We start from the raw sequence: 12721 nt of genomic DNA, 5'->3' as shown, positions 1-12721 counted from the left end.
ACCAAAAACATTAAATTTCAACCCTTATATTTCTTTCTCCTATAAATATGTCGCATTTCTTACCATTTTCTTCACAAATCAAATATTTATCTCTCTCAAACCATCAAATTCTCTCCATAATTCTCTCAAGTATCAAACCAACTATAGTTTTATTTATAAGTTCATATTTCTAAAAATATATTATATAGTACGAATTATACACTAAAATTTATATTCTATAGTTATATATCATGTCTGGCGAGTCATCATCTTACCGAGGTTCTCGTCGAAGTTCTAATCGCACTCTCACACCGTCACAATCACCACAACAAGAGCTGCAACACGAAGAAGTTCAACAGCCCTCTCCACCATGACAATTTCCATAAAATTGGTTAAACCTTTCTCAATTTCCTAATTATGAAAACACCGAATATCAACCCGTCTCCGATCCAACTTTTTCATATCGACCTCAAAGTATCCCTCTAGAATTATCTCAATTCGCCCCGGTATCCCCTTTTCGATCACAATATCAACCGCAATATTTTTCACAATAACCTCCACCACCTCCTCGTCCACATCAACAATAATATCGGATATTTGGTCGGAAAATGATAAAACGGACTACATGAGTGTTGTAGTTCATAACATAGACGAGGCTTGGAACTTAAACAAGCAGATCGTAGCCTTTAAGAGAATAGAAAGTAGTCACCCCGCATATTCCATATTAGGAATCCTTCTAGATGTTATAGAAGAGTGAAACCTACGTGAGAGAATCATTTCCATAACTCTTGACAATGCCACAAACAACAACTCAATGGTTCGAAGTTTACGACTTAAGATACCCAATAAAGACTCCATTTTACACCAAAAATGTGTTACCAATATCATAAACCTTAAAGTGAAAGTCGGGTTTAGTAATTTTGACGAGTGTATTAGTAAGATTAGAGAAGTCATAGTTTGCAATTCAGTTAACATATTAGTACATTCTTTTAAAACTTTAACATTTGAGTACATTTGATTTACCATTTAAATTTGATTTTTTTAATTATTAAAAAGAGGAAATTAGCGAAAATGTTAATTTCCGTTATACTTAACGAAAATACCACTTCTGTTAACATCCGGAAGGCAAAAAATTGCTTAATGGAATTGCCACTTTATTAAACAATAGAGATACTCTAATGGAAATTGTATTTTCACTTCTTTTCAATGACAAAATGACTTGAATGGGTGTCCAGAAAAATAAAAATATAAACTTTGGCTGTTGGGTCACATGAGTGGAGCCCAATAGTGTGTACGGTACCGGGCGACACTAATTATGCAGGCCCAAGCGTGCCTTTATTTTTGAAGAAAAAATGTTGGTCAAGAATGGAAAGAAATTCAAAGGAATGAGAAGTACTCTCTGAACAAAATATCAGTCCTCCCGGTGACGAATTGACGATGGTAAAAAAAAAATTCAACTCAATATTATTTGCTGAATCCTACTTGTCACGGGTTTATTTTTGAAAATTTATCCTTTTTTTTTTCCAAAACCAAAATTTTGTTTGTAAACAGCTAAAAGAATTAACCTAAGTCGAGTCATATAGTGTTCAGCTTCGTTCAAACTTAAAACATACTTGCGCTCTTCAGTTTCCCTGACGAACCCCAATACAAAGTTTTACACTTTTTTTTTTTTTTAATCTATTTTAGATTGTTGCCAATTAATTGTGAATTTATTTTGGTGGGCCTTAGGAAATAGTGATTTGTTTAAAATCAATTTTGGCTGTTATGTTTGTTGCAGTTGAATCTCTGTCTTTTGTTCTAGGTATGTTCAAATTTATGAAGAGGGAAAAGGAAATGGAAAAAGTTTATTTTATATTATAGTTTAAGCCGGGTTTGATTTTTTGTGTTCGTTAAAATGTCAATTGGCCCTTAAATCTTGCTTGAACAGTTTATATTCTAGTTTAAGCCGGGTTTGATTTTTTGTGTTCGAAATCTTAAAATGTTAATTGAAAGCTATCATTTGATTCAGTTTGAAGATAGATGAGTAACCATGGGTAAAGATAAATTTTTTTTAATATTTTTCGTTATGAAATTTTAGAGAGTTTGAGAGGACCAATTGTAATCATTGTGTAGCTTTTTTGTTGTTCAGAATGCATGGTCTATGATGCTTTTCTTAGATGATTTGAAGTCCATTAAATGAAGAATTAAGGCATGGGAGAAAGGACTGGTTTTTCTCTATTACATTTTAACTGGACATTCTCAGAGGTTTAATGGATATCAAAGAGCTTTCTGAAAACAGTACGTCGAACAAAAGAATTAAGACAAACCGGAAAGAGGTAGACATTGATTTCCTTCTTTTCTTTATGTTTCTTTTCCATTATTTATATTTTAAAAAATTATATTATATTTCTTTAGGAGTGTCAGTTATGAATGAGGATATGCGTTGTACAGATTCTTGAGAAGAAGGCGGCGAATGAATATGCGATCAAATCTGCCTCCGCGTTGAAAGACCCTCTTTCTTCGTTCCCCGGATTCCGTTTCTACACCCGAGATGGTAAACTTTCCGACTCTCGCTCTGATCTCCGTAGATGTTGGATTGCTGTTCGTTCTCGCTGTGATTCGAGTAGAGAAGAGTTTAACAATGAATTAGGAATAAAGGGACTTGAAAATTTTATAAAGCCATGGATTACTCCTATTTTATTCTCTGAACTAATGATACGACAGCTTGAGTGATTATTTCCTTATAATACCACATATAAGGAAGCTGCGAATAACACGGAAAAATAACAGATCTAGCATTGGAATCTAATACACTATATCGTTTTTACAACTTGACATGGTATCAGAGTCCACAAGGCTCAAACGAGCATCGGTATTATAGGATCCGACCTTTGATGGTTGAGCCCAAAGAGCCACCTTTTTGAAGATTCAACATTAGAGTGTAAATGGACTTAACAAAGTTTATAAGATTATGAGTTACTTTTCTCGTTGCCAATTGATTTTTGGGGTACTTAACAAATTGGCTTCTATGATATTATTTGATTTGTGTGTGCTTTCGTGGCTCTCAGTGGTGTTGATCTCAAATCTTTATCGTCGTTTTCCTTTTTTTTTTTTTTTTTTTTTTTTCCCGACCATCCTGTTATTGGGCTAAAAGTGGCTGCTTGACTTGTCTGCAAACTTAGGAAGTTGGCTCGTACTTCTCTGTATAGAGCTATATAACGATGATTCATTTTCATTGCAAAACCCTATTAAGGAACTTCTTATTTCTTCTAAAGAATGGCTGAGTTTAACTCTGTTTCCAGTTTATCAGGTTAGAAGTCAAAATTACAAGCTCTATCTTTTCAAGCATGTAATTAATCTGATTGCTATTAGGGCTCTCGGTATATTTGGAGTCGGGGCGCGGCGATAAGCTCTCCTCTGCTGTGAAAAAATACATACAAAATCTCGTTAAGGTATTTAAAGGCTCTTAGCATAACTCAAATTTCTTTGTTCCATTCATGTCATTCTTTCTTTTTTCTTAATAAATTTAAAGCGAATATGTATACGATTATAGATCAACATGGAAGGAGCGTACGGGCCCGAGTGGGTATCCGAAGAGAAGGTCAAGCGGAGAGAAATGGCCGCTCCCGAAGCGCGATACATTTTCATCTACGAGTCGTCGAAAAGCCCCGAAACGGGGCAGAGCTCGATGGTCGGTTTCGTAAACTACCGGTTCACCGTGGAGGAAGAGACACCCGTGCTCTATGTTTACGAGCTGCAAATCGAGTCTCGCGTCCAAGGAAAAGGGCTCGGAAATTTTCTGATGTGTCTGATCGAACTCATTGCTCAAAAGGTGCTCTTAAAATCCCCTGTTACGATTGTTGACCATTTTTTTTTCTATCCACGAGTTAAGGCATGGTTGGAACTTGAAAAATTTGAGCGCTAGACCATGATAATTCATTTTTATTTTCCTTGTGTTACTTAGATTTGAGGAAATTTTGAGGGAATGGACATTTGAGGGAAAGTGTGTTCGCTAAAAATGTGTGGAAAATGAAAATCCAGGAAAATCCGCACATGTTGGGAGATTTTAATTTAAGGATTCCATTCTGTTTCCCTTGAAATTTCTTCAATTTCCAGACAAAACATTTTCCATTGTTAAATCCAAGTTCCGAATATAGCCTGAGCTAGTTTTTGGCTTGACCTCTTCACACTTTTTTTTGCTATAGAATCAGATGGGCGCGGTGATATTAACAGTTCAGAAAGGGAATCCGGGCGCTATGAAGTTCTACACAAGTAAGCTAAGGTAAAAAAATATATTATAAATTTTCCTGAGAATATATTCTGATTTTATTTAGTTTTGCAAACTCAAGCATTGGATATGCTAACATCTAATGAAAAAAAAAGTCATAAATGGCGAGTTCGTCTCTTCGATTTTTGCAGATATACTGTGTCAACAATTTCACCTTCAAGAGTCAATCCATCGGTGAGAAGTCGTCGATAAAAGAAAATGCATGTTCATGTTTTTTTTTTCCTTTTCAAGATCAATTTGACACTTTGCTCGTGTTGAATTTTTATATATATTTTTATTTTTTATTTTTATTTTTATTTTTTTAATAATGCAGATAGCAGGTGCAAGAAATTATGAGATCCTTTGCAAGGCGTTTAGTCATGAGGCCAAAGCTATATTAGCTTGATATATTTTCCAGACTTTTTATTTTATTATATAAATTTGATTCTGAGAAAAAGTTGCTGTACTTGCTTCTATTCTAGCTTGAAGACTCGTAATGCTTTGGTGAGTAGATTCAATCATAAATAGTATTGTTGAAACATCTCTCTATTTTTACTGGCAAGTCTTGAGAGATGAGAACCATATGTGATAAGTCATGTTTTAAATTTTAATAATTTAACGTTGCTCAATGACCAAGCAGACAAAACTAACAACGCAGAAGAAAGCGACAGTTCTTTCAATGGAAAAATAAATTAATTCTCAAATCTCAACAAAATTTGTAGTGAGTTATTAATGGCAAATAAATTTTCGAGTCTTTATAGTATAATAATTCTACTAAGATAACAGAGTGGGTAGCTTGGTGGCAGTTTACGGTCTCAATAAAATTATGATATGCAAAGTTGATATTTCATATTTGTATTATAATTATTATCGCGAGGAGAAATGTTTTGTATCAACATCAGTTCTGGTATACAATTAAATTTAGAATTCAGATGGCATATTTATGGTTAGGTGCTTTTATATATTCCTGCTAAAATATAATACAAATATATTTAAACATTACTTTTACCATAGAAAAATCTCTCGTGTGTGTTAGTGTTAGCCTGCATATTATTATTAATTAATATCTCATGTATTACACTACTTACCTTTCAGGCTGGCATGAAATTATTTATAAAAATAAAAATTGAGGTTGGTATTTATTCTTTTTCTTGCATTTTGCAATTGGTGACTCCTTTGCCTTTACTGAAAATCCACTTTTTGACGGAATCTTAAAATGTACAATTAACAGAATCTATTTTTGAACCAAATAATGGTTAAATCATGTGCAAAAATCACTATGAAGTCAACTTTATTCAAGTTTCAGCAACGAAGTTAACGGGTTGTACTCAAAATTTCGTCGAAAAATTGCTACATTGACGATCTTCGAACATAAAATCGACAACTTTTTTCTTTAAGAAATAAGGTTAAATGAGTCACACATGTAATAAAAAAAAATGATGAAAGTTAAGCAAAAAGATCACACATATTAATTTTGTAAGTTTAGATACAATTGATAAACCATAAAATTCAGGGAAATTTGCGTCAATGTCACAAATTCGTCGGGTTTTTGCATTTGTGTCACAAAGTTGTCAAAATTGCATTTGTGTCATGTATTTACATTCGTGTCACATGTGCAAATTTCAAATTACTTTCTTTAATCATTTAATCTTTTTATTAATTATTCCATGTCTTCTGAATTTTTACAATACCTTATTAAAAACCACTTTATCTTCCTCTAAAACTTTCTAAAATTTTTGCATGTGACTTATTTGCAATTGGATTACCAATTTGTGACATAAGATGCAAATACCACTAAAATTCAGACCAGATACACAAATCAGCCCAATTATCGAGAGCATAAAAAAAATTAGCCCAATTATATAACCATTAGTATATCTAGTTGTATAAGACTCAAATTATGAATTGTGAGTTAGGTGCAGAATACGACATTATTAACCCCAATGGTGACAAAATAAAGAAATGGGTCACCAAAATTACTTCACATGGGTGAGTTGTGGGGCGTCTTATATTTCTTTTTTTTCGATAGTTTGATCATTTTGTTTTTCTGTAAGCCTTACCCCATATTATAGTGTTGTGCCTTTTCAGGCATAAATATATGAGGTGTAGGACATACATACATTTTACCCTATCATCAAATTATTTTTTTTATTACTAGCTAGCACAACCCCATCATATATAGTTTATTGTACTTTTTTCTTTAAATATAATTGTTTCTCACACAAAGCCACTTTTATTGATTTTGTGAGCCCTTGAGATGAGGAAACATATATGGGGTCACTTAGCTGGCCAAAATGGTCACTAGAAAACGAAACTAAAATATGAAACCAAATGGGTCCAACTTTTCTTTTGCCACTCTTTTCTTGATCTCACCCTTTTCAAACTCTTAGCTTTATTAGATTTTGAAAGACTATTCTTTTTGGTGTTTAAGTTGGTTGGTGGGAAGAGCTAGTTTTGAAAATATGAACTTATATACATGGAAAATGTTATATATATATATATATATATATATATATATATATATATATATATATATATATATTGAGAGAGAGAGAGAGAGAGAGAAAGACTCTTATATCTTGACTATAGGGATGTTAAATGGGTCGGTGATCTACTAAGCATTATTGTGCCTTCAAAGCATTGTAATTAACTTTGGTGTGTGGTTGTAATATGTAACCTCATGTAAGTGTGACACATATAGGTTTAAAGATGGCCTAATAATTAGTGACTAATATGACACGTCATGTATTCAAAATTAGGCTAAGAAAAATAAGTTAGAGGAATTGCCTTGACTAATTTGATGTTATGCGTGTGATTATACAATATGATCTAACGAGCTTGTTGGGGGTTGTACTTGTAAGTTTGCTATTCAAGTCAACAAATGACTTTGACTTTTGATTTGATTGTTTGTTGATCGTTTGCTTTCTGTAGCTGGCAGGTTTATTTTTCCCTCTTAATTAATAGTGTCTTAAATAATCCAACAAAGAGCAGACGAAGTACTAGCAACAAAAAAAAAAAAAGAGGAGACGAAGTTTGAATTATTTTTTTTTTTTTGAGGAAACGTGGTCGGTGCCACGGAATATCATAAAAGCCCTCACCTATGGCGGAGGAATACCGTGGTTACAAGAAAAGAGAGAAAGGAAACCAACGGAAAGGAAACAGAAAAAGCTCAAACAAACAAGGCCCTAGGAGGCCGCGCGGGACCTCAACTCGCGATCATCGGCTCTAATGGCCTCTTCCGAACAAGGCGGGACTAAACCCAGCCAGGTCGAGGACGAGTGATGGTTAACCGCGTAGCGCGCTAGGTTATGCGCAGCAACATTACATAGACGAGAAATATGCATAATGCGAAAACCCTCAAGCTCCCTCACCTCTCTGAAGATGCGGTGCAGGATCGTCCCAAGCTCTGTCGCAGGCGTCACGCCCTCATCGATCATCCTCACCACCCCCAAGCAGTCAGACTGGATCTCCGCTCTCCTGCCACCGACGCTGCGAACTAGCTCTATGCCCTGGAGGACAGCATACGCTTCCGCAAGCTGGGGGGAGAACCCCCTAGCCAGGAAAAGCGTATGCGAGGCGATCACCTCTCCGGTGTGGTCTCGAACTATACAACCGACACCGAAGCCTCCACGGTCGCGAGCGAGAGCCGCGTCGACGTTAATCGAGAGGGTCCCGTCCCTAGGGGGGGTCCATCTGGGGGTCGTAGTCACCCTCGTGCTCGTCGGAGTCGCCCCAAACGTCGCCGCTCTGTACTCCTCGAGGAAGCTCACCGTCCACTGGACTAGCTGGGGCTGGCTCCAAGCTGATCTCCCGGCCAAGACATTGTTCCTGTGGTTCCAAAGTTCCCAAATAATGGTAATGAAAAGCTCATGGAAACGAACCTCAAGGGTCTCCGTCGCTCTGAGGATAGCGTCGAAAGCATCGCCGTCTCTGAAAGACGGAAGAATGTGGCCGAAGCCCACCTCTTTCCAGACTCTCCTGCTCCACCTGCAGCCCCAAAAAGTGTGGAAAACAGTCTCTCTCGCCTCCTGACAGACAGGGCAACTGTCGTCAGGGGTGATCCTCTTCTTGGCTAAGACTGCTCTGGCCGGGATCTGGCCTAAACAGACTCGCCAACAGAAGAGTTTCACCTTAGGAGGAGCTCTCAGCTGCCAGAACTTCGTCCACCACTTCTCCATTACCGTCGGGTCTGAAGAACTGGCGACCGGAGTACTGGCTCTCTCCATCGCGACACGGAAGCCACTCTTGACGGAGTACTCTCCGTCCTCAGTGAAATGCCAGCGTCGCACGTCAGGGATGCCCTCACCCCCACACGGAATGCTCAGGATCGCCGCAGCGTCCTCCTCCCCGAACATCGCAGTGATAAGATCAGCGTCCCAGCTACCGTCGAGTCTCATAAGTTCAGCTACCCGCATATCGGGGGGAATCCAAGGGGGGTCAATCCAGGTGGCCGGACTGTCCCTCGGAATCCACCTGTCGCCCATGACCAACACAGACTCCCCGTCTCCGATCCTCCATCTCGAACCGGACTGAATGATCTCACGTCCCCAGAGAAGACTGCGCCATATGGAAGAGCTACACGAACCAGGGAGAGCCGTCATAATATCACTGTCAGGAAAGTAGCTCTGTCTATAGACTCGTCCAACCAGACTATCCGGTCTCCTGAGAAGCCTCCAGACACTCTTAGCCAGAAAGGCCTGGTTGGACTTCTCCAGATCTCTGAAGCCCATCCCACCCTCTGACTTGTGTCGCGTGAGGTCCTCCCACTTGCACCAGTGGATCTTCTTCGTCGCCGTTCCACCTCCCCACCAGAATCTGGCTATCGCCGAGTGGATGTCTCTAATCAAACGCAGCGGGATCTTATGGCACGAGGCCACGTAACTGGGGATCGACTGAAGGACGGATTTGATGAGGACCTCTCTGCCAGCCTGCGAGAGGGAGAGGCCATTCCAACCCTTAATCTTAGCCCAAACACGGTCTCTCAGAAATCCAAAAAGCTCCGCCTTCCTCCGACCAGTGAACGCGGGAAGACCCAGGTAACGCTTATGGCAGTCCGTCTTCCTGACACCTAGGATCTGAGCCAGAGCCTCACCCTCCTCCTCGCTAACCTCTGTACCGAAACAAACATCGGACTTTTGAAAGTTCACCAACTGGCCCGAATCCTCAGAATAAGTCCGTAAAATGTCAGTAACCCTGTCACACTCGTCAGGTGTCGCTCGGCAGAAAACCAAGCTATCGTCCGCAAAGAGAAGGTGTGACACATGAAGATCCCGGAACCGGACTCCTGAAATCGCTCCAGATTCCTCACTCGCTCGAAAGAGGCTAGAGAGGCCCTCAGAGCAGAAGAGGAAAAGGAAAGGAGAGAGAGGGTCCCCCTGGCGGAGGCCTCTGAAAGGAGTCACACTGCCTCGGATGGAGCCGTTGATGTTGAAGGCAAATCTGACTGAGGTAACGCATCTCATGATAAGGTGCACCCACCGCATGCTGTATCCAAGTCTCAGCATCATCGACTCCAAGTAGGCCCACTCGACCCTGTCGAAAGCCTTTGCCATGTCAAGCTTAAGAGACGCACACTTTCCGTTACCGAAGCGTTTCCGCTTCATCGTGTGGAGAGCCTCGAAACCAACCATGACATTATCGAAGATCAGTCTACCACCAACGAAGGCGCTCTGGGACTCGGAAATAGCGTCGTGCATAGTAGTCTTAAGACGGTTGACCAAGCACTTGGCCACTATCTTATAGATCACATTGCACAGGCTAATCGGTCTGAAATCGCTGACCTGTCTCGGGTCCTCGACTTTGGGGATAAGGGTGACCACAGTATCATTAATGGTGGCCACCTCGTCTCCGTCGTTAAGAATCCCAAGGCAGGTCTTCAAGACCGAATCTCCTACGACGTCCCAATATCTCTGGTAAAAAATTGCGGGAAAGCCGTCACTTCCCGGGGCCTTGATCGCATCCATCGAGAAAAGCGCATTTTTCACCTCCCCTGGCTCAAAAGGGCGCTCCAACTCGGCGTTCAAGGCCTCAGAGATCCTAGGCTGTACTCCCGCAGAAACTAACTCGATTCTCTGCGAAGAAGGCCTCGCTGAAGAGAAGATGTCACCAAAGTAACCAGTGACGATCCTCTCTATCTCAGAGTCTCCACTGTGCCAGTCCCCGTGATCGTCCTCCAGTCCTCTGATAGCGTTCCTCTTCCTCCTAGCAGAAGCCTTGCGGTGAAAAAGCTTCGTGTTCATATCCCCGCACCGCATCCAGGACACTCTGCTCCTCTGTCTCCAGTATTGCTCCTCCTTATGAACTAAGGCGTCGAGCTGTCTCTCCTCCCGTCTGAAGGACTCCATGCAGAAGTCCGGGCCCGATAGTCCCGCAAGCTCGACGATCTTCTTCTGCTTCTCAATCATGTCTCTAGTCACTCTGTTCCTCTCTCCCCCCCAGCGAGAGAGGCTCTGTCTGCACTGACAGATCGCATCGGCTAAGCTCGGACTCTGATCACCACTCTGGCCCGTCTCCCAAGCTCTGCGGATCCGCTCGTCACACTCAGGCTCCCCGATCCAAGACTCCTCAAAGAAGAAACGCCTCGGCCTCCTGCTCTTTCGGCGATCTCTGAAACCCGCTGTAAGCAAAAGAAGAGGTCTATGGTCCGAACTCCAGAACCTCAAGTGTCGAACTGTGGCAGAAGGGAAGAGATCGCTCCACTCGTGACTCGCAAGGCATCTATCCAAGCGCTCTTCTATACTTCCTCTACGCCAGGTGAAAGGGTCTCCCTCGAAACCTAAGTCATGGATGTCGCAATCCGAAATCATCTCTCTGAAAGCAGATAACTGGCCAGGACCTCTGTCTCTACCTCCTCTAATCTCTGAATTGGAGGCGACTTCGTTCATGTCGCCCCCGACTAACCATGGACCCGTGAAAGAGCTCCGGAGGCGACGGAGAAGCTCCCAAGTATGTCTCCTCTGGGCGCTCACTGGATCTCCGTAGATCCCCACAAATCTCCAACTCTCGCCTAACTCATTAACCAGATCTCCCTCGATGTGATATCTCGAAAACGTCCCGAGTAGGAATCTCACCGGCTCTTTCCAAAGTAACATCAAGCCTCCACTCCTACCAAGACAGTCCACCGTCATACAACCATCAAAACCCAACAACACTCTCACTCGTTCAGCCCCATCACGCCGTAGTCTAGTCTCCGATAGAAAGATAAAATCGGGACTATGATCACGGACGTGTGCAAGGAGGGCTGACCTCGTCCCGGGGTTACCCAACCCCTGGACGTTCCATATAACGCCTATCATTGCGTTCGGCGGCCCTCGCTCTCGAGGGGCGCCGCTCTCTCATCAGAAACTACTAAGGTCGAATCTAGTGGACTAGAAACTTCCAAAGTACGAGTAACAGAAAATAAGTCTCTCTTCCCTAGGTCATGTGTGGCAGAAAGAAGGTCTCTATCCTCTGGGACTTGAGTGTCAGAAAAGGAGACTCTATCCCCTAGGCCTAGTGTAGCTGAAAATAAGTCTCTATGTCCTGTAACAGGGTGTAGAACATAAGTATGAGAGGTGATGGGTGGACTTACCTGATTTACCTGTGTGTCGAGCGTAGATCTCAACACTCTCTTCGAAGCAGAGGTATCAGGGCCCCCAGCTGGCGGGACAACTCCACCGGCCTCGATCATTCGGGCTAGCTTTTTGACGCTCCCAACTCTGATGTGCTCGAAACCTTTCCTCTTCCCTTGCCCACTCTCACCCTCGGATCCGGCCCCCGTCCCAACAATCAGCCGCTGTTTTGAAGTGGTCCCGAAACGGCCCAAAATTCTTTTCCTGGTAGTAGGAGCTTTCTCCCTAGCCGCAGCAGGCCCATCATCTTTCAAGCCTGTTTGCAAAAGAGGGGCAGCCAGGCCCAAGGAGATAGGATAATCAATGGGCCCGGTCTCTTTGAGCCCAAAGTGAGGGAGAGGGTTTCTCGTGGGCCCCTCCTTTTGCCCATTCTCGCCACCTGTCTTGGCATGCCCAGTGGCAGAAGAGAGAGCAATGCCATTCAGTTGTTTTGCCTCGCGCCCCACGCCAGACTTATCTTCGTGTTTTTTAATCAAGTAAACAGAGTCCTCAGACTTCTGTTTTTTATTCAAAAAAACAGCGTCCTCAACAACTCTCTCCTCTATAGAAGGAAAGCTTTCCAGGGAATCCGGATGAGACCAGGCTTTGCCATGCCCAAATGGAGAAGGACGCACGTCCTTCAGCTCCTCCAACGGTCTGATTTCAGTAGCTCCAGCAGTGGGCCCACTGACAGCGACGTCCGGGTTTGTTCTTGCCTGCAATGGCTTCGTCGCCGGCGTGGATATCTTCTCCAAGCTCTTCCCCGGAGTCAGCGTCGAAGCCTCATTTCCCTGGTTCGACTCCGATCCCGGCCTCTCTGGCTTCAACGGCGGCGTGGTCTTCGTCGTCGGAGCCTCCTTACCCTGGTTCGACTCCGATCCCGGCCTATGTGGCTTCAGCGGCGGCG

General features: G+C 42.2%; 1 protein-coding gene across 6 annotated transcripts; it reads left to right on the top strand.

The window, feature by feature from the left end:
* The first annotated feature begins 1326 nt into the window (after nucleotides 1–1326).
* Nucleotides 1327–4764, top strand: LOC149393109 (Acyl-CoA N-acyltransferases (NAT) superfamily protein). Of its 6 annotated transcripts, none has more exons than XM_089616478.1 (8): nucleotides 1327–1419; nucleotides 2108–2294; nucleotides 2410–2512; nucleotides 3331–3410; nucleotides 3512–3790; nucleotides 4170–4240; nucleotides 4378–4420; nucleotides 4560–4764. In XM_089616478.1, exons 2-8 carry the CDS (start codon nucleotides 2229–2231, stop codon nucleotides 4629–4631), a joined length of 714 nt encoding a protein of 237 aa, XP_089472604.1. In that variant the 5' UTR covers nucleotides 1327–1419; nucleotides 2108–2228; the 3' UTR covers nucleotides 4632–4764. The 6 variants fall into 6 exon arrangements, with proteins under 6 accessions (XP_089472604.1, XP_089472600.1, XP_089472603.1 ...); XM_089616474.1 differs by having other exon boundaries at nucleotides 4164–4240; XM_089616477.1 differs by having other exon boundaries at nucleotides 1333–1419; nucleotides 2092–2294; nucleotides 4164–4240.
* Nucleotides 4765–12721: the final 7957 nt, after the last annotated feature.

Source organism: Urtica dioica, chromosome 6 (assembly GCF_054948205.1).
Source record: "Urtica dioica subsp. dioica isolate 48M chromosome 6, U.dioica_male_clone48M_v1_H2, whole genome shotgun sequence".
Lineage (NCBI taxonomy): Eukaryota > Viridiplantae > Streptophyta > Magnoliopsida > Rosales > Urticaceae > Urtica > Urtica dioica.
The sequence above is the reverse complement of the archived record's forward strand: the minus strand, read 5'-3'. Positions and strand labels throughout refer to the sequence as shown.